General features: G+C 40.5%; 1 protein-coding gene across 1 annotated transcript in view; it reads right to left on the bottom strand.

The window, feature by feature from the left end:
• The window catches only part of nphp4 (nephronophthisis 4), a 171704-nt gene that overhangs the window by 150258 nt on the left and 665 nt on the right, over nucleotides 1–20781 (bottom strand). The window contains exon 2 of the mRNA XM_030733604.1: nucleotides 20478–20615. Coding sequence (XP_030589464.1) covers nucleotides 20478–20615 — 138 coding nt within the window. The remainder of the gene's footprint in view (nucleotides 1–20477; nucleotides 20616–20781) is intronic.

Genomic DNA, 20781 nt, shown 5'->3' with positions numbered 1-20781 from the left:
AATCTGAATTTCTTATATTATGGGATAAGTTTGTTTTTAAACCAGCTGAATAGGCACTAGTGACCAAAGCACAAAAGATGAAGCTAATTCATCCTGCCCCGTTGAGGTGGTCATTCAATTGTTCGACTGAGGCAAGCACTGAGGGGGAGATTCATGGGAAATGCAGAAAAGAAAAAGGCTGCAAATGAGCACTGGTTTTGCAAAGAGAGGTGCAGAGCAACTGGAGTATAATTGACATGGACCTGTTGTTCAACCCTTGGAGGATTCCCAAAAGAAAAGCAAACAGGGCATTTCTATTTAGCCTATACGCTGGCTAGGAGCCTGGGAGCAAAAGTGTAAGCTACCTGGGATTTAGCTAACCAGCCATTTCCACATGTCTGCATGCCTTTGTTATTCACATGTAATGCATGTGCCCGCAGGTAGCTGACCAAAAGCCATTAGTACAGCTAACATAAAATTAAATGAAATAAAAAATACATTCATTCATAATTAGGCCATGAAGTAAATAACTACATGTATACACAGAACTGTAAACTCTAGCTGTGCAGCTACATCTGCTGTTTACCATGTGCCTTCACCCTTGGACTTTCTCACTTGAACTCAAAGTCATACAACTCAGCTCATGAAGATTTATAAAGCTAAGCAAGCACATGCACTCAGGGAGATTCTTAGCTGTAGCGCTTTGATACTAGTTTTGGCAGCATAGCCAACGCCTTGAGGTGGAGGGAAGAGAGGGAGTGGGAGAAAGACAGCGCAAAAGCAAGAGAAATGCAGCACGTCATTTTACAGGCACAGAACCAGCGGGTATCAGCATCACAAATCCTCTTGGTGTGAAATTCTATGACTGTCACCAGCATAGGAGAGGGTGATGGTGGTGCGGATGATAGAGAGGCAGAGAAAATGACAGTGTTAGAAGCTTCAGGCTTCCTTTTGGCCAGTAATGTCACTGATCATTGCTGGGCTGGTAGACTGTTATGCATGTGTGTGACAGACAAAAAAAAACACTTTCAACATGAGGTTGAAAGAGGTCCAAAGTCTATCAACAGGACAGATACACTATATTGCCAAAAGTATTCACTCACTCATCCAAATCATTGAATTCAGGTTTTCTAATCACTTTCATGTCACAGGTGTATCAAACCAAGCACCTAAGCATGCAGACTGCTTCTAAAAACATTTGTTAAAGAATGGGTCACTCTCAGGAGCTCAGTGAATTCCGGTGTGGTACTGTGATGGGATGCCACCTGTGCAACAAGTCCAGTCATGAAATTTCCTCACTACTAAATTTTCCACAGTCAGCTGTTAGTGATATTATAACAAAGTGGAAGTGATTGGGAACGACAACTCAGCCACAAAATGGTAGGCTATGTAAAAATCACAGAGTGGGGTCAGTGGATGCTGAGGAGCATTGTTCGCAGAGGTCACCAACTTTCTGCAGAGTCAATCACCACAGCCCTCCAAACCTCGTGCCCTTCAGATTAGCTCAAGAACAGTGTGTAGAGAGCTTCATGGAATGGGTTTCCATGGCCAAGCAGCTGCATCCAAGCCTTACATCAAAAAGCACAATGCAAAGCATTGGATGCAGTGGTGTAAAGCACCCCGCCACTGGACTCCAGAGCAGTGGAGATGTGTTCTCTAGAGTGATGAATCACACTTCTCCATCTAGCAATCCGATAGACGAGTCTGGGTTTGGCAGTTGCCAGGAGAACGGTACTTGTCTGAATGCATTGTGCCAAGTGTAAAGTTTGGTGGAGGGGGGATTATGGTGTGGAGTTGTTTTTCAGGAGTTGGGCTCAGCACCTTAGTTCCAGTGAACTCTTAATGCTTCAGCATACCAAGACATTTTGAACAATTTCATGCTTCCAACTTTGTGGGAACAATTTGGGGATGGCCCTTTCCTGTTCCAACATGACTGCACACCAGTACATGAAGCAAGGTCCATAAAGACATGGATGAGCAAGTTTGGTGTGGAAGAACTTGACTGGCCTGCAGAGTCCTGAACTCAACCCAACAGAACACCTTTGGGATTAATTAGTGCGGAGACTGTGAGCCAGGCCTTCTCATCCAGCATCAGTGTCAGACCTCACAAATGCACTTCTGGAAGAATGGTCAAAAATTCCCATAAACACTCCTAAACCTTGTGGAAAGCCTTCCCAGAAGAGTTGAAGCTGTAGCTGGAAAGGGTGGGCCGACATCATATTAAACCCTATGGATTAAGACTGGGATGCCACCCAAGTTCATATGTGTGTAAGGCAGACGAGCAAATACCTTTGGCACTATAGTGTATATCAGCCCAACTGATTGATTAAAACAAAATAGCCACCTCTAAGACGAAATAAAACATTCTGACTGATCAATTAAGTGAAACAAAATGGCAATTTTTTTTTTTTTAAGCCTGTCATGTCTGGCAGATTTTGCGATCGGAATGCACTGTTGTGCCAGACATATTTATGCTTCCAAGATGAGCTCTATAGCTGCCCTAAATTGACAGCATTGGGATTTACCATAATATTTTTTTATGTTTCTGTAATGGTTAATCCATCAGTATGCACAGGCTCTTTAATCAAAATAATATTCTTAATGCTAAAACATAATTATTGATATCCATTTATTTTTTTTTCCAAAAAAAAAAAGCAGAAAAAGTAGTAAAACACATTATTTTTAATTAAGATACCAAATTGCAGTTATTTACTTGCATTCCTAAAGAGAGAAGTTAGTTTTATTGGTTGAATGTTATGTTTGATTAGTCCAGGCTGCTGGCTCAAATTTGGATATAAAAATATGAATTCATTTTGTATATTATATTGTTATTTGACTAATAAATAACAATATAATTTTAAGGTTTTTTTGGCAGATTTTGTAAAGTATTTGTGTTTTTATGAGAGGTGGTCTAATAAATTTTTTAAGCACTGTACTTAAAAGAAAAGGGAATTTTGGAACATTAAAGATGTATGAAGAGTATGCAGCAAGCGAAACCCTGAAGCTGGTTGAAAAAAACAAAAAAAAAAAAGAAGAACAAAAATTTGAGCTGGTTGAGAAATTCAAAGGAGAAAATGTATTCTTTTCTATCACCTGAGTGATGGGTTTAAGGGAGGGGAAAAAAAAAAAAAAACAGAGGTAGTAAATAGGCAGTAAATGCAGCCCAAATGCCTGGGAGATGTGTAATGTGGCTCAAGCTTTTTTTAAACAGAGGTTTGATATGTTATAAGGACAAAGAAAAGAAAAAAAAAAAAAAAACACAAGTGAAGGACAGGCAAACGCTGAGCTATCAGGGAAAGAGAACTGCAGCAATTACTGGAGAAATAGCCCAATTATGTGCAATCCCTCTGAGGAATGAGGTGACAGTAATGCGATTTCTATCCAGCAAGAACTTTCATGGGGCAGTAATTCTCACTGTTCAAAAAGCCCAATCTTAGACTATTTTACTACACAACACTTTAACAGCTAGGGAAGTTACTTAGAAATAAGAAGACTTACATTTTTAGCATAAACAAGAATATCTGTGCACTGAAACTAAACACAAGTACTTCTGCTGATTTAAAAGCATGGGGAGTATCAAAAATGCAGAATTTCCTTACCATTATGCTCCATTGTCTCCATCTCTACACTTTTCCAGCACAAGATCTATGAGGAGTATCATGGTTGACCGCCTTGCTACACTACAGCTGTATCAGGTGCACATCATTGTAACCAATCTAGTTGCTCAACTGGTGAAAGGGATAAGTGATCAAGAAATGCTGTGAAATGGAAGTTTTGGCCTGGTGGATAGCAAAATTTAAATGAGCAAAAACCTTTCTGCACTTGTTTTTTACAGTACTGTGCAAAAGTCTTGAGCTACCCCTCATTTATTGATATATTGTTGGGAAAATGGGAAACGGATGAGGCAATTTATTGAAATACGTGCAAACGTACTTATAGTATATAAGGCAAAGACAGAGTTTGTACAATTCTAAGAAGCTTGAAAGTCAATATTTGCTATGACCACCTTTATTCTTCAGCACAGCCTGAACTCTCTGAGGCAGCTTTCTTGACATTTCTTTAAGCAGTCTTCAGGAACAGTTCTCCAGGCTTCTTGAAGAACATTCAAAGCTCGTCTTTGGATGTTGGCTGCGCCTTTTGTTCTGTTCTCTGTCAAGATGATCCCACACTGCTTCAAAAATGTTGAGGTCTGAGGTCTGGGGGGGGCCAATCCATGACTGACAGTGTTTCTGTGGTTTTTTTGTTTTGTTTTGTTTATCCAGGTATACTTTTACTGCATTGGCAGTGTGTTTGGGATCAATGTCTTGCAAAAAATAAAATAAAATAAAAAAATTAAGCTGTTGCCAATCCAACACTTTCCGGATGGTATTGTACGTTAAATCAAAATCTGACAGTACTTTTCTGCACTCATGATTCCATCAATTTTGACAAGATCCCCAACACTACTGACGGAAACGCAGCCCCAAACCATGACACAGGCTCCATCGTGTTTTACGGGTGCTGTAGACATCTTGTACCTCTCTCCTGACCTCCTCCTATTGCTAACAATTTGAACCAAAAATTACAAATTTGGATTCCTCACTCCATCAGACCTGTTGCCACTGATTTTCAGTCCAGTTCTTGTGTAATTTGGCATACCTCAGCCTTTTCCCCATTTCCCTTCCTTAGAAATGGCTTCTTGACAGCCACCCATCCACTGAGACCATTTCTGATGGGGATTCAGCAAAGATGGATCAACTGAAGGGCCAGATGCATCTCTCAGGTCTTGTGTCAGGTCTTTGCTGGATTTTATCCTGTTTCTTAAGGACATGACTTTCAGATGCTGTTCATCTGCTGTAGTTTTTTTTTTTTTTTTTAGGCCTGACACTTCTTTAGTTCAGTTTCTAGCTAAAAGGTCTTTAAGAATCAACTTGTTGGTAAAAAAAAAAAAAAGAAAGAAAGAAAGAAAAGCAGCCAATTTTGAAAGAAAAGCTTTGAAAGAGCTTCAGAAAGCCTGGAGAACTACTGCTCAAGACTACATTAAAAGGTTACATGAAAGTCTGACTCCTTGGAAGCAAAATATGAAGAAATGTGGGGTGGCTCTAGACTTTTGCACAGTACCGTAGGGTCCACCGTAATGGTGACATCACAGCCAAGGCTGGTCTGAGACAGATAAGAAATTAACACGACTAAAGAACGATGCTGCACTGAGATTCACAACAGCTTTTGGGATCAGCACTGACTCCAGGTCCCATAATATATAAAAGCACACAATGAAAACCTCATGATCAGCACAACATTCAAAACCATTTCCCCGACTTCCACAATCTCAGCTTGTTTGTCTCTGTTTGCAGCTTTGTCTCTGACTCCAACAAAATTCTACAACATCCCCACCAGCTTTGCAAGCAACAGATCTCAGCACTCGCTCCAAGTCTTAGTTTGTCACCCAGGTTTTGGTCTCCTGACATTTTGTAAATCCTGTCTGAAATGCCTCGCAAACAAACTGCGGGCACTGCCTGAATCCTGGAGATGCATCACAATATGGAAGGAATGCAGGAAATATAAAACAATGAAAGAAAATAGAGGAACTCTGCCAGACTTCAGACACAAATAGGTAAAGATTGAATTGACATGTCAAAGCCTGAAACAACAAAGTATGAGACAGACATTCTCTGTCTTCTGTTTGAAGACACGCACACACACACACACACAAACACACAGAGGCAGTGCAGACCCCAGGGAGAGCTGATAGCCGAATTATAGGGACGAGCTCTGTGTGTATGTCTATGTGTCTGTGAAAGGAAAAGAGGGAGTGACAGAAAGAGAAATGAGACGGGGATGGAGAAAGAACAGTCAAGTAAGAATCAAGTCAATACACACCACACACAGTAGAAAGGAGCCACAGACACACACACACACACACACACACACACCCCTACTAAAACCTCCTCAAGGCTCTCATCTCTCTCTACTGTCACCTCGGCAGTAGCTCTTGCGGCCCTTGAAATCCCACGATCACACACACACACACACACACACACACACACACACACACACACACACACACACACACACACACACACACACACCCACAGTATATAGCTGCATATTACCGGGTGTGCCACTCTACAGTGTAAAGCTGTTAAGCAGCAGCTGCTCCGCTAGATGTTTGGTCCCCTTGGAGCTGAAATATTGATCAGTTCTCAGGCAAGGCAGAGCAGTCTGTGCCCCCACTGTCCCCATGTATAATTGAAGTGTATATCTTTTAGTGTGGAATGCCAGTTGGGAGAAGGAATTAAGCACAGAGGTAAGCTGAAGGCCTGTCTATGCTGCCACGGCAGCTCCTTTATCCATCAATCATATGGCTTTTCTGAGAGGTGATTTTCATTAGCCTTCTTGAGAAGGTGCCATACCTTATAAAAGAAAACAAAGAAGCGAAGACAGGACATAACGAGACCCATATGTATGTTTTACAGCTAGTCATTATCTGAGCTCTCTTTTTGAGCCATTCTGAGCGAGGGAACATTTATAATGGAGTGTATTTCAATGTATGGCAGGTGTAGTTATATTTCCCACGAAAACACAAAACTAAGAATCCAACTTAACTCACCAATAGTGGCAAATCAGCCGCGAGCACATATGTACGTCTTTAAAATAACATAACTGCCTTGAAAAGTGGCACTATTTTCCCCAAACAGTCCTGTCCAGTGTACTATAGCCATCAGCAAACCATTGTCAAAACAGAAATAACCAATCATATTTACTGGGGATTATTTCTACCTACTGATTAATATGTATTGCAAATATATGAAAAGTTTAAAATTACCAATATATTTTCTACAGTAAAGCTACTTTCAGCTTATTTGGCAGAGTTTTACACCAGATGCTCTTCCTGACCTAACCCCAAAGGGGATTTGTGTCTCTGGCTGGAATGGAACCAGCAACCTTTTGCTTGCCAAGCAAATGTTTTTACCACTACATTATTGGAGGCATGTTTACAATTTCCTGTAAGCATTTACTGGTGTTCATAAAAAAGCAAGGCAGAAATAAGAAATACTATAGCCCCAGAAAAGCCAGCTTCTTGTCCTAAAGAAATTCTTAAAATTGTTCAGTGAGTATGAAAAACACAACAACAAGTAATAAAGCTGTTTATGATATACACTGGTTGAGTGCCTTACCAGACTTTAATAGAGCAATCCAGGTGTGATGTATAAAAGTTAAAAGAAAAAAAAACATACAAAAATAATCTGTCTCTCTGGTGATGGATGTGTTTATGCCTTGCCACCAACTTGTCAGTTTAATACCTGTGTGTAATCTATGGTTCACTTAATATTCAAAAACACTAAAGCAAAGGCAAAATATTTGTCAGCAAAAAAGATTTTCATTACTTTGTTAGACCTTCAGCGTGCCAGCAGCAGGTCTCTAAATGCTAACCTCTCTGGTTAGGGCAGCTTCCCAAAGCTACAACAAGATGAAGAGCTCATGGGCTTCAAGTGAAAACCAAGCATACAAAAATAAAGGTGATAACTGCAACATTAAAGCAAACACCACCCACACACTTACTCACTCATTTATCAATTTAAAAGGTTCATTAAATAAAGTCATAAAGCCTTGCCAAACTGATTAAAAAGAAAAACAAGTAGTACGTCCAGTGGCTTTGGGTACGTTTTTAGCTATGTGGTGCTAGCATAAGAGGAATGGCGTCACCAGTCTGAACTGTAGGTTCATCTGTTCGCCATTTTGGCCCCCACTGAAAAATATCAACAACCAGGAGTCATTAGGAGTTATTCCCACAGAATAACTCCCATTGACTTTTTTTTTTCCTAAAACCACTATGAGAGTCACATGGGGTGGCTGTAGCTCAGTAGGTAGAGCAGGTCACCTACTGATCGGAAGGTCAGCGGTTCGAATCCTGGCTACTCCGGGCTACATGCCAATGTATCCTTGGGCAAGATACTTAACCCCAAGTTGCTCTCCAACCGTAACTTATGAACCTCCTTCATCAGCACTAAAGGTGAAAGTATTTTGCAACCTCACTATTTGATTATTGGTGCTACAATTTAATTTAGGATGGAAACTATTTGGGATTCAAAAGAAAAAAAAGAAAGAAAAATCAATAACAAGGACACCACTTTGGCTCCTGCTATAGTTCTGTGTGCTAAACCCCTGACTGATCATTTGCCCACTGAGCTGCAAATGAAACATCACTGACAACTGTCATGAGAGAGTGTGCTGCTTTTTCAAGGTTATTATGCAAGTTATTTATTAAACATACTATACATATTCTAAAGTCTGCTTCCTGTGTGACTTTTTTTTTCCAGCAGTGTAATTTACTGCCCATTAGTAAGAGTAAATTACACTCTGCTGTTTTGTAATTAACATGTGTGCTTCAGCATCTTTTCTGCAGTACTGGAGAAAGCCACGGTTATCCAAACCAATATAAAGATCGATATTTTTTCTTTGGACTACCAGTGCTTGTTTTGTTTAGTAAAAGTAAGTAAAGTATTAAGAAGATACACAGGTCAAGGCTGTATTTTAAGTTTACTGATAATAAGGATGTCCCAATAGCCAGTCTCGATAGCCGAGGGTCGGTCTACCAGGGCCTCCGGTCTTGGTCACCGCCTGACATACACTGTACCAGACCCCTACAACACCTCCTGCGGGTGGTGGGCCTACAGGAGGGCGGGCCCATGTCGTCTCTTCGAGCTACGCCTGGCCAGGCACCAAGGGCTAATGCCCGGCCACCAGACGCTCTCCCTCGAGCTCCCTCCCCAGGCTTGGCTCCAGGGTGGGGCCCCGGTAACCCTATCCCAGGCAGGGTAAACAGTTCCCTCGTTGACATTTCCATTGGGGGCTTCTGAATTGCTCTTTGTCTGGCCCCTCATCCAGGACCAATTTGCCATAGGACACCCTACCAGGGGGACAAGTCCCCCAGACAACATAGCTCCTGGGATCACTGGGACACACAAACCCCTCCACCACGATAAGGTGGCGATTCACGGAGGAGTGAGGAGTACAGCCATTTGGGAGCGGCCCAGAGTAGAGCCGCTGCTCCTCCACATCAAGAGGAGCCAGTTGAGGGGGCTCGGGCATCTGACTAGGATGCCTCCTGGGCAGATGCCTCCTGGGCACCTCTTGGGTGAGGTGTTCCGGGCATGTCCTACTGGGAGGAGGCCCTGGGGTAGACCCAAAACACGCTGGAGAGATTATCTCTCTTGGCTGGCCTGGGAACACCTTGGGGTCCCTCCGGATGAGCTGGTGGAGGTGGGGAGAGGGAAGCCTGGGTTTTTGTGCTTAGGCTGCTGCCCCCGCAACCCGGCCCTGGATAAGTGGAAGAAAATGGATGGATGGATAGATGGATGATAATAAGCAACCAAGATGGTAAGCGAGGAAAAAAAATAAATCAACTTTTGTCAAAATCAAAACAGATAATTGTTTTATCTGCCTCGACTACCACAGGACATGATGCCAGCTATTGCAGGAACAACTAAAGAGCAAGAATGATGGCAGTCACAAGTATTTTGATCACATCTTTACACCACTGTGATGAAAATAAGTCTAATCAAACAGTGAAATGCCTGCGTGGGTGGACCATTTGCAGGGCTTTTAACACCAATATTGCAAATTTATATAATATTAATTTGTAGCCAAGGGCACCGTATTCATGTATGAATTGAAAGAATGAAAACCAATGAATACCAATTTGCCATCAGGACAGGCCTAAAATAGAACTGCTCCCCCTGCATTTATGAGGCAAGTGCTTTCCCAATTAAGTGTTGGCAATTTAAGGGCAGCTCCTCACAGTAGGCACAAAACGGCATGAAATTAAACGTGAAAAGCCTAAAATCTGTTAAAGCATTTCACGCTGCGATTTAAAAGTTATGTCTTGTGTTGGTTAATGAAACAACACTGCTGGCCTATAATGCAAAGATTTAAAACTGCAGCAGCACAACAGCTGACCCTCATTCATAAAGAGGACAGAAAGAACTAAAAAGGGATCTGGGTCACAATTTTGACAATTAAAAAAAAAAATCAAGTCAAACTTAAGATTTAAGTATCCTTCCTGTAACATGCTTGCCAGCTTTATTTAATATTTTTGGAGTGGATGGGAATGACTGAGATGGACACACAGTGACAGGCAATGTAAAAAGAATTTGGGACAGTGTGGGGAAACTATGCCCCCCTTCCCCCCCTACTTCCCCCCACACTTGACTATAGCCAATAACTGTTTAAAGGAAATGTGTCACTTTTTCGAAATAGCTTGTCACCAACATTAGAGCAAATATTTTTAATTTCTGGAGCTAATCCCTTTGCTCATCTGCCAGTTATTGCCACCTTTGAAGATTCTGAACCTGCTTCCTTTTCCCAGTTGTCAGACTCGGCTTCTCATATGACATGTTCCACTTCTGTAACAGATGTTCTTCCATCTTGGTTTATTAAGGAAGCTCTTGATATAATAGGTTGTGGTGTTCTCACAATTAGAAATGTGAGCCTAGCTTCTGGTATAATTCCTGTGTGATTTAAGCATGCGGTAGTCCAGCCATTCTTAAAGAAACAAAATTTGGAATTTGATGTCCCAAGTAATTATACACCTATATCAAAACTAGTTGTTTTTATTCAGCTGTCATCCTTTCTAAACAAGAATAATATCAATGAGAGCTTTCAATCAAGGTTTTAGAGCCTTTCACAGTACCCAGTCTGCTCTTTTGAAAGTAACAAATGATACTCTGCTCGATGCTGATTCTGGTGATTGTTCTATCTTAATTCTGCTGGACTTGAGTGCTGTTGTTTTTGACACCGTTGATCATGACTTACTTAATAAGCGTTGTGTAGGAGTCAAAGGTTTGGCTCTTAACTGGCTTAATTCTTATTTCAAAATCAGGATTCTCTCAGTTAACATAGGAAAATATGCTTTATGACATCTGGAGCTTTACAAGGCTATGTCTACCTTAAATTATTTATAAGCACAACATCTCTTTTCACTGCTATGTAGATGATCTACAACTGTATTTACTTTGAAATCACTGTTCCATAAGGCAGTTCAATGAGTCCATTAAAAAAAAAAAATGATGTCCCACAGTTTCTTAAAGTTAAACAAGTTGAAAACAGAGGTCATATTGTTTGGCCATGACTTGAGCTCTCTAGCTCTTTTTATTAAAACACAGGTTAAAAACTTTGGGATAATCTGTGACACAAATCAATGTGGTCAAGGGTTGTTCCAGCTCAGAAAAATCTCCAGACTGAATTTATTTTTTATTTTTATTTTTTTTTAAACCATCAGACTTAGAAAGGGTTATGCATGCTTTTGTTACATCTAGACTGGACTACTGTGAAGCACAGTATATACAATTAGTCCAAAATGCTGCAGCCACAATTCTGACTGGGACAAAAAACAGGGAGCACATTACTCCAGTGATTGCAGCCTTGCACTGGCTCCCTGTGCATGACAGAATCCAATATAAATATTCTTACTTACTGACTTAATTACCGATCGCTGATTTTATTTTAAAGCTAAAATACAGCTGCAGAGCAGGCAGTCCTCCCATCAGTATATGGACACCATTCATTTATATGGATACCAGTCATTTAAGGTGAGGCATTTTCAGACTGCCCACTGTGAAATTAATGTTTTCTCCCATGTAGCCACCTACTAATGTGTGTAACTACACTTTAGCTTTATTTAAAATCAGTGGACTGTAGTTAGAAGAAACACGGTAAAATATGTGGGGTAAAACAATGGGCTAACAGTTACTGTGGCATAGATATTATCTGCTTTCAGAATGCCTGTCTTCTATTTACAGAATTATGGATGAATATCAATTAAAAATAAAAGCCAGTACAGATGCCAGCATCAATTATACCTATCCCCGAGTGACAGAGAGGAGAACTAAAAGCCCATGCACGTAGAAGTGAATTTAAAATCCTCAACTGTTTTTCTCAGTTTGTTCTAACCTTTATGTACTTGTTCAAGGTATTGCCATTATATCCATTCCTTATATGAGAGTTTTATATTGATTCTCTGAGTTTGTTTTTTTTTTGTTTTTTTTGTTTTTTAATTGGAAGGTTTATTAGAAATGTTTATATTTTCTATTTCTTGCCTGGTTTGAAAGCAGATAGAGTTATCATAGCTAAGCAAGCAAAACAAACCCTAGAAGGGTTTTTTTTAGTGAGTATATATTTTTTAAATGCAATTGCATTTGAAAAATATACATTCACTGACCGCTTTATTAGGCAAACCTGTTCGGCTGCTTGTTAACAAATATCTAATTAGCCAAACACATGGCAGCAACTCTGTACTTTTAGTCATGTAGACACGGTCAAGATGACCTGCTGAAGAAAAGTGATTAAAGTGATTTTGAATGTGGCACAGTTGTTCGTGCCAGATGGGCTGGTCTGAGTATTTCAGAAACTGCTGATCTGCTGGGATTTTCCCACACACCCATCTCTAAGATTTACAGAGAATGGTCTGAAAAAGCGAAAATATCCAGTGGGACGCAGTTCTCTGGGCCAAAATGCCTTGTTGATGTCATTTTCACCCAGTGGTTAGAGGCGAATGGCCAAACTGCCTCGAGCTGAGGAAGGCAACAGTGCCTAAAATAACCACTTGTTACAACCAAGGCATGCAGACCTTGAAACAGATGGGCTACAGCAGCACAAGGCCAAGCCTGGTGCCACTCCTGTCAGCTAACAACAGGAAACTGAAGGTATGAACTTGCACAGACGCAACAAAATTGGACAATAGAAGATTGGAAAAACATTGCCTGCTCTGATGAGTCTCAGTTTTCCCCATCCCTTTGTGACCACAGTGTGCCCATCTTCTGATGGCTGCTTCCAGCAGGATAAACTGCCATGTCACAAAGCTTAAATAATCTCAAACTGGTTCCTTAAATATGACAGTGAGGTCACTGCACTCAAATGGCCTCCACAGTCACAAGATCTCAATCCAGTAGAGCACCTTTGGGACATGATGGGACACGAAATTCTCATCACGGATGTGCAGACGACCAATCTGCAGCAACTGTGTGATGTTGTCGTGTCAGCATGGACCAAAATCTCTGAGGGATGTTTCCAGCACCTTGCTGAATCTGTGCCATGAAGAATTAAAGCAGCTCTAAAGGAAAAAGGGGGTCCGACCCAGTACTAGCAAGGTGTACCTAATAAAATGGCAGTTGAGCACATATTTCTTGCTATCTGAATTAAAAAATATATATATCAATGAATATAAACTGGTATGGTTACCAACAAAAACATCAGGCCATGCATTCAATCCTCACAGAAACGGTGCAGTCTGCACCTACCTAAACTGAAAGGGATGACTGCAATAATACCATTACAGATATTTGCATGTGTTCAACCCAAAACACCTAAAATTGCCAGGGATGAACATAATGTATCTTAAGCTATTCCCTTCTTGTGGACTGAAATGAAAAGTAGAGAGAGTTAGATCATGTCACATTTTTCCTAAAAGACGTATGTGACAGCTCAATGTCCACGGTCGAATAGTTGGGAATCATGTGTGCAATCATACGTGGCAGACTGCAAAACACTGTGCATGGCACACAACAAATACACCAGACTTCAAAGAGAACTTTTTTTTCCCCCCCTCAGCTGAGCCAGTCTTTCTGGAGTATGTCTCTGCTTTTAGCGAGCAAGGCAAAAGTAGGCAGGGTGGAGGCTTTAACTGTAGCTTTGTTACAGCTCTGACAGCTTAAATTTGGCAACCTATTGTATGTTTTAAGAGAGGAGAAACTTACACTTTGCAGATGAGTGTGTCTGCTGCCTTGTACTCATTACTCAGAGCTCAAGTTTGAACCATAAGGGATTCTTCACTTTGAAACTAGTTTGTTCTTTAGAGAGAAACGTTTCAAGAAACAAAAGTGGAGAAATTGCACATCTGATGTTTAAATATTTTCCCCATCGGTGAAACAGTCTTCCTCTGCTTTTCACTTCTTTGAAGTCACGTAATAAGGCCCTATGTGTGTGTGTGTGTGTGTGTGTGTGTGTGCGCTGATGATGATGCGTATGCTGGTATGCTGTTTTTAGTCACATTGTGAGGAATAAGCATGTGTATGTTTGTGTATGTTACTCCTAGTTTATGCCATGCAATGCCAAATAGCATTTGCAGACCTAGAAAAACAGAGGCTGCACGGACACGGACAAAGCTTGGCCTTTTCTCCCAAGCCCATCTGTCGGCCTGATAATGTTGCACATATGAGAAGAAACCACTGGCTCCCTGTGAAGGCAGGGAGTTCAAATGGAGTGATCACAGTGAGAGACAATGCAGAAAGATGCACATTTCTCTCTCTCCCATTTTCCCAACTCCTCCATCTGTGCATCTGTAGCACAACATTGCCCTCTACTGATCACAGCTTTCACTTTGCCTCAAAGTGTTCAAAGGAGAGTCAAAATAAAACAACTGTCAAACAATCTGAGTTATGATTAGAGAAAACCAGCAACTGGGGAGTAAGTACAAGTGGGGTAATTTAGGACATATTGAACTGTACCATGACAAAAAAGATAAAATAAAAAAATAAATAAGACTTAACTTTATTTAGAAATTTCTGAAAAGCGCGCGCACGCACGCACGCACGCACGCACGCACGCACACACCAAGATTCTTTGTGATCCAAATAGACAACAGAAGGTCTGAAACTAGTGTTGGACTTCACTACATTACATGCAGACTGCATGTAATGTAATGTAGCATTACATGCAGAAACCTTTTTCAGAATATAGATAAAAAACATTAAAGGGTTGACATGCCAATTAAAATGGCCATTCTGCTTTCAAAATAAAAGCCTAATAAGTCTGACCTAATACTTAAAAACAACCCAGGAAGCAGCTGGCACAGCTGGCAAGATGGCATGCTTCTACCAGGAAAGAAAAAGATGCAAAGAGAGAGGAATAAAAAAATAAAAAAGACTTAGTAAGTGCTCTCTTTTTAATCATTGTGCATCTTAGCTTGTCACCAGATATTAAAACTAATCCATCATGACTGACTGGGGGGGGGGGGGGGTGCCTTGCAATTTTCCCGTAACACTCACTCCCGTAACTTAGGAGAGAATTCCCCCTCTGACATTATTTGGATATCAAACAGCAATTTGCCACTCATAAACACCAGCATGAATGCAAGTGCATCGGGCCAAATCCAATAAAAAAAGCTGGTGAAGCTCTTGCGGCATGACACAGAGAGGGCCAGGCCCACTTTCTCATCATGATAGGATATGATGTGGTTTATATTATTACCCTGGATGGATAATTGGATTTGGATGCTTATTGGGATACCAAGTGGGGTGTTTTTTTTTTTTAATACAGGCTATGACTATTATGGTGGATCAAAGTAAGGCCATACACTGTGAGATATTGTTCGATCAAAAGAACATCACGCAGAGGAAAGGGGAGAAAACAGATGGTGACAAAACTGGAAATCAGAATGTGCCATAGCTGTGACTCATTGGTGTCTCTGCACAAAGACTTATGCAACCCTCTGCATTTACCAGCCAGCTACAGTTCACAATATTCTTTCCATTAAAAGGGTTTCTCAAAACATCATGTGCAACACTCTCAACTCATGGGGCTTCTCCAAATTTGGAAGCTACAGAGCAGCTCACATTGCTCTGATGCAAACATAAAAACGGTGGGTTACTGGCCTCCGACCAGGAGGAAGAGACCTTCAGATGTTTGATTGAGAGAGAGGGAGAACACACACATCCAGCTGTTCTCCAGATAGCTGCTCAAACATAGCAAAATGCCCAGTAAAAGATGGTGAACAGGATGCGGGGAGACAACATTTTCAAGGAATGTGACTACACAGGGGTACCTTTATGTAGTTCACAACTTATGGGCTTTTCAAAAGAAACTTTCTGGCAGGTTAATGGAGTCACACTGCAGACTGGAAGATATCAAAGCTCCACCATCAGCAGGGCGACAATTCTGCATCAGGCTGGCTTTTTGTTGGAGGTGCTTCTACAACAGCATGTAGAAGCTGCCAGAGATTGCTGCTGCCCTTTTAATGTAACGGCATCAGGGCTCTGTAGGGTTCATACCATCTGTTGCATGACTCTTCTTGCTTCTTAAGTCTTTTATGACTCTGGCTGTATGTTTGGGGTCATGCACTGCCTCTCTATTGTTATTTTGAAGCACCTTTGTAGAACTCCTTAATTGTCAGGACCATTTTTGAGGTACAAACTTGCATAAACAGAAATTGAAAGAAAACATGCAATTTGGAACTTAATTATGACAGCCAGTATCAACCACCACATGTAGCAGCCCTTGCAAAATGAAATAATGTATTCGTGTAATTCATAAAATACACATTACAGCCACTTTAGTTGTAAATAATTTAACATCCAGTGTTAAAGTAGCTGTTCAGAAGAGATGGATGACTGGCAGACTAATCTACAAGCAAATCTAATGGCACATCATGATTTAACAAGACGTCTTTCTTTTTAATCTTAGTAATGGTTGTAATATGAAAGCTTGAACTTTTCCACTGCATGAATAGTTACATTCAAAAAAGTGAATTAGGTGGGTGGGTGGATTGGTGGATGGCACAGTTAAATTTAAAATAAAATACAGTTTTCAAATTGGGGGATTTTTCAGATTCAGCTCTGATCTTATCTCTGGCTTTAAAGTAGAACTATTTTATTAGAAAGAGGTTTGACATTACAAGGAAAATTCCAATGCCAGCATTATGGTAAGGACACTAGATGGTAAAATATCAGTTGGGCACCATTCATCTGGGCTGCACAGTGATGCACAAAAAGCTACTTGTAGCCATCAATTATGAAATTACTTACAGTACAGGAAACAAGTCACTTTGTCCAGAGGGCGAACAAAACAAAAGAAGTTCTTTCCATTTCAATATCTGGATTCTTTCATTGATCCACGTAAGGAAATTGAGCTCCGGATTTAACCTGTTCTAAGTATTAGGAGCAGCCACCGTGAAGCACCTGGGGACAACCTCCAGACATAAGCCACTGTCTTAGTCAAGGCTTCAGTGACAGGAAATTTGACCTAGTATGTTTTATATAGTGAGAAAACACTGAGCTCCTGTAGGAAACCCATTAAGGTTGGATGAAGGTTGTCCAACTTTAACTTCAATATCAGTGTTGTATATTTTAACTTTTGTATCTCAAGTCTTTCGCTGTTACGGCATTTCCGTATTTTCAGTAAGTAATTGAAAATTTCATCATGAAAGCACACCGTTCAGAGAGTACGCCACACAGCTTTACATCAAAAAATACATTTTGTTCTCCCTTTTTGTTCCCCTTGATTACAGAGGAGACTCAAAGAACCATGTTTGAAAAGCGGAAATGAATAAAAAATACAATGACTACAGCGCAACAAATCTGAGCTTTGACTGAAACTGCATACACACTACAATCCCAAGTCAATAAACACAAAAATACTAAAGAGTGTGCTAAATCACACTAAGTACTACATTAAGTACTTGTAGTTGTGCCAAACTTTACTATTAGTTGTGTTACGCTCCACTGCAACACCTACTCATCTGGCCACGGCAGTGCAAGAGTCGCTGGGTGTTGCCAAGGTTTAATTGCCAACTGTCTACACCTATTGAGGTATGAAAAGCATGCATGAGCCTGGCTTGGGAGACACCACTTTTTGGCAGACCACCTCATCATGTGCTCCTAGCTGCCATTTTTAGCTGAGATTATTAGTTCATTTCAAATAAAACCCATGTTTCTACAAACTGTTTTTCATTGTGTCACCAACAAGCACTGTCATGTTTTGGTTTGGTTTTTTTTTTTTAATTAAAAGCTTAATAGTTTGGGAATCCAAAAAAGGATGCTTTACTATTTTTAATAAACTAAAATTGTAAATTGTTCTAGAAATTTTCAACACCCTGGAATACTATTATCTATAGTTATTACAGATGCTTCTGGAGGGAAAAACAAAGATATTAGACACCATTTAAAAAAACAAAGACCTGTTGGCCTACAGAGCTCAGCTGTCAAATGTTTTACATGTACAATATGTGATCTATTGGAACAGAAACTAATCTGGGTGTAGGTCAACTGAGGTCATACTTACTGTTTGACTTTTTACAAATTTCAAAAATTAATCCAAAACAAAGTTTTAAAAATCACCAATTGTAAATCCATCTCCCCTGTTTTGTAGAGCCTTAACCACAGAGTATTTGTGCCAAGTTTTAGAAGATTTCAAATATAAATGACCAAGGAGTAGCGAATTTAGCAAAAAGTTGAGAGACAACGCACAATTCGATATCAGATCAGCTTCGCTGACTGTCTTCAACAGCGGAGGTAAAAGACAACTTTAAACCCTCCTCCTATCCGCACACAGAGCTCCTAGGGCTCTTCCAGGGATAGTGATGCTATTTTCCAGAGAACCGATTGGTCAGTAGGCGGTCATTTCATATCTGTTGATGTCTGCTTCAGAGCAGGTTAGGTTTGCAGAATAAGTTTCCATGGTGATTTAGCCAGTACACAGTGAACCACCTTCCTAGTACAGAAAACCCAGGAAGTTACCTGGATAAGAAAAATCCTGCTTCGTAATACGGGCCTGTGGTATCTTCTGAGACTGAATATCCCGCTAGCAGAACACAGTAGGAAAGTGTAACACTAAACACCCACCGTATAAATTTCATCTTGTAAAGTAAACAAATGAGAGCGCTTTGGTTGGAAAGCCTGCCTGCAGTGCGCTCCAGTGTAATTCAGTCCAGGCGGAATGCTGCCATGGCCAAAGGCTCCCCACAAGTTACTTGGCCCATTTTTAGTTAGCCGGGCATTTTTTTTTTTTTTTTTGCAGGTTTTGTGCATCTACTGCTAACAACCTCGTGATGGTTCTTAGCAGGACTGCTGAACTTGTTGACTGCACAAGTTAAATCCATAATGACAGTTACAGCAAGCTAGCAGAAGCATTTGTTCTTGTTCGCTTGTGTGCATGGCCAGATAACTAATGAGTTGCAACTGTGAACAGATTAAATGAGGCACCCTGCTATGTGCACTATTAGATGTTAGGTTTTCTGTAGCTAGTACACAGTCTTGAGTGAAAAGAGTTGATTGATTTGGGGTTTTTTGTATTGTTTTGTTTTTTGGGGGGGGTTCAATCACATCTGTTTAGCAAGAGTATGAAGCAGAGAAGGCTGAGCCAAAGAAGTAAAACACACCAAAGCCTACACAATGTTGCACAGCCAGCTTGTTTTTTTTTTTAATGATTTGTGGTATGCTAATCATATAAAGCAAATCACAACATCTCCAAGGGCAATGGCTTTCTCAAACCCCCCAGGCGGTGCTTAGCAGGACTGCTGAACAGTTACAAATGGACATCTTTCTTTCTTTTGCCCGCTGTCGGTCTCATGTGGTCACTCGCGCTTATTTTGGCCTGTTTGAACTTTGCCTAATGACCCAGAAAGGGCAAAGCTCTCTTGTCATTCATTTCTACATGGAACTAGCCCACACACACACATTTGCTGCCGGCTGCAAATTCCCTCACTTAGTACAGAGGTCATTTTGTCTGAACTTGACACTCTAAATAATACAAGATCCAGAGGAACATGATGATGTTGCATCACTGTTTTTGGCACCATAACAAATACATTTCACCAGGCAAATTTCTGTCTCGCTGAGTTATGAGGATTATGTGGTCATATACTACTGACATCTGCATCTGTCTGATCCTCCAATTAGTTTTGGCGCAGCTGTTAGGGGATGAGCTGTGCTGTTTGTCTTAGTTCATTAAGCTGGGCATCCCGACGCTGTATATTACTCCACACAACTTTAACCTAGGCAGATTATGTGAGTGAGTTATGTGTATCACACAACCCATAACAAATAAAACCGTTTGTTCTATGTCATTCCCCCAATTCTCAGTCTTCAATTCCGGTTTGTCTTTTAACAAAAAAGACAATTGGAAATATGTTGTTATGGGCATACCTGTAAGTCAGTGAGTAAAAGGTCTTTGTGGCAATATTGGATATGTGATTTTTTTTTCTATCAATGTAATGAATCATCTGTTTTTCAGTTATTACAATGTCTAGGACTAACTGAACACCATCATAACAGTGACACACAGATGTACTGCATTCATGATGTCTATGAAAGTTTCTCTTCAAGTTCTCTATAACACCACAAAGTTTTTACTTCACAAGAAAATGTGCTCCTCTTCCACATGCAGGGTGAGAAAATAGAGTCTACGGCACTGAAGTCATCAAATGCAACTGGAATCACTTATTGGCAATCACTTCAGTTTGTAATTTGTTGCGCTTTAGCTGACAGCATTCTCAAGAGCATAGCAGAACACAGTGAAATCAATGCTGCTAATTTAAAGACGGCTAATTGGTAAAGCTTTTGAGTTGCTTTTAATTAAATAATGGCTGCACTAAATGAATGTAATTTATGCATGAATACACATTGATTTTACTCTATAATCATTTACCCGCTGTTTGCCAAAATAACATGAGAGGATTTTTTTTAAAGAGCCTTATATATGTGACAGCTGCGTGCTGTTTGTGGTAAATTTGTTTCTGTCAGAGTTACCTCATTGAAAGCAATCTTGTTGTTTTTCATCGTCTGAGGTGAGCTCTTCCATGTTTTCCCAAAGAAGTGCTGATGATTTATATCAAACAGCGTCGCCCGCAGCTGGTAGGTTACATTTTGTTCACCTGCTGAGCTCTCCTGAGTAAAAAGGGAAGACATGCAGCTTAGAAAAGTCACTGTAAGCAACTGTCAACAACTTCGTAAAAAACATCCCAGACTGAGGTTCCCTCAACTTTTTTATACACGCTCTAAATCCTCAGTTTTGCATGCTTGTAACTGATGATGGCAGCAAGCAGTGGATCCC

This window comes from Archocentrus centrarchus, chromosome 7 (assembly GCF_007364275.1).
Source record: "Archocentrus centrarchus isolate MPI-CPG fArcCen1 chromosome 7, fArcCen1, whole genome shotgun sequence".
NCBI classification, from domain to species: Eukaryota; Metazoa; Chordata; class Actinopteri; order Cichliformes; family Cichlidae; genus Archocentrus; species Archocentrus centrarchus.
Note: the sequence above shows the minus strand (reverse complement) of the source record. Positions and strands in the feature narration are given on the sequence as shown.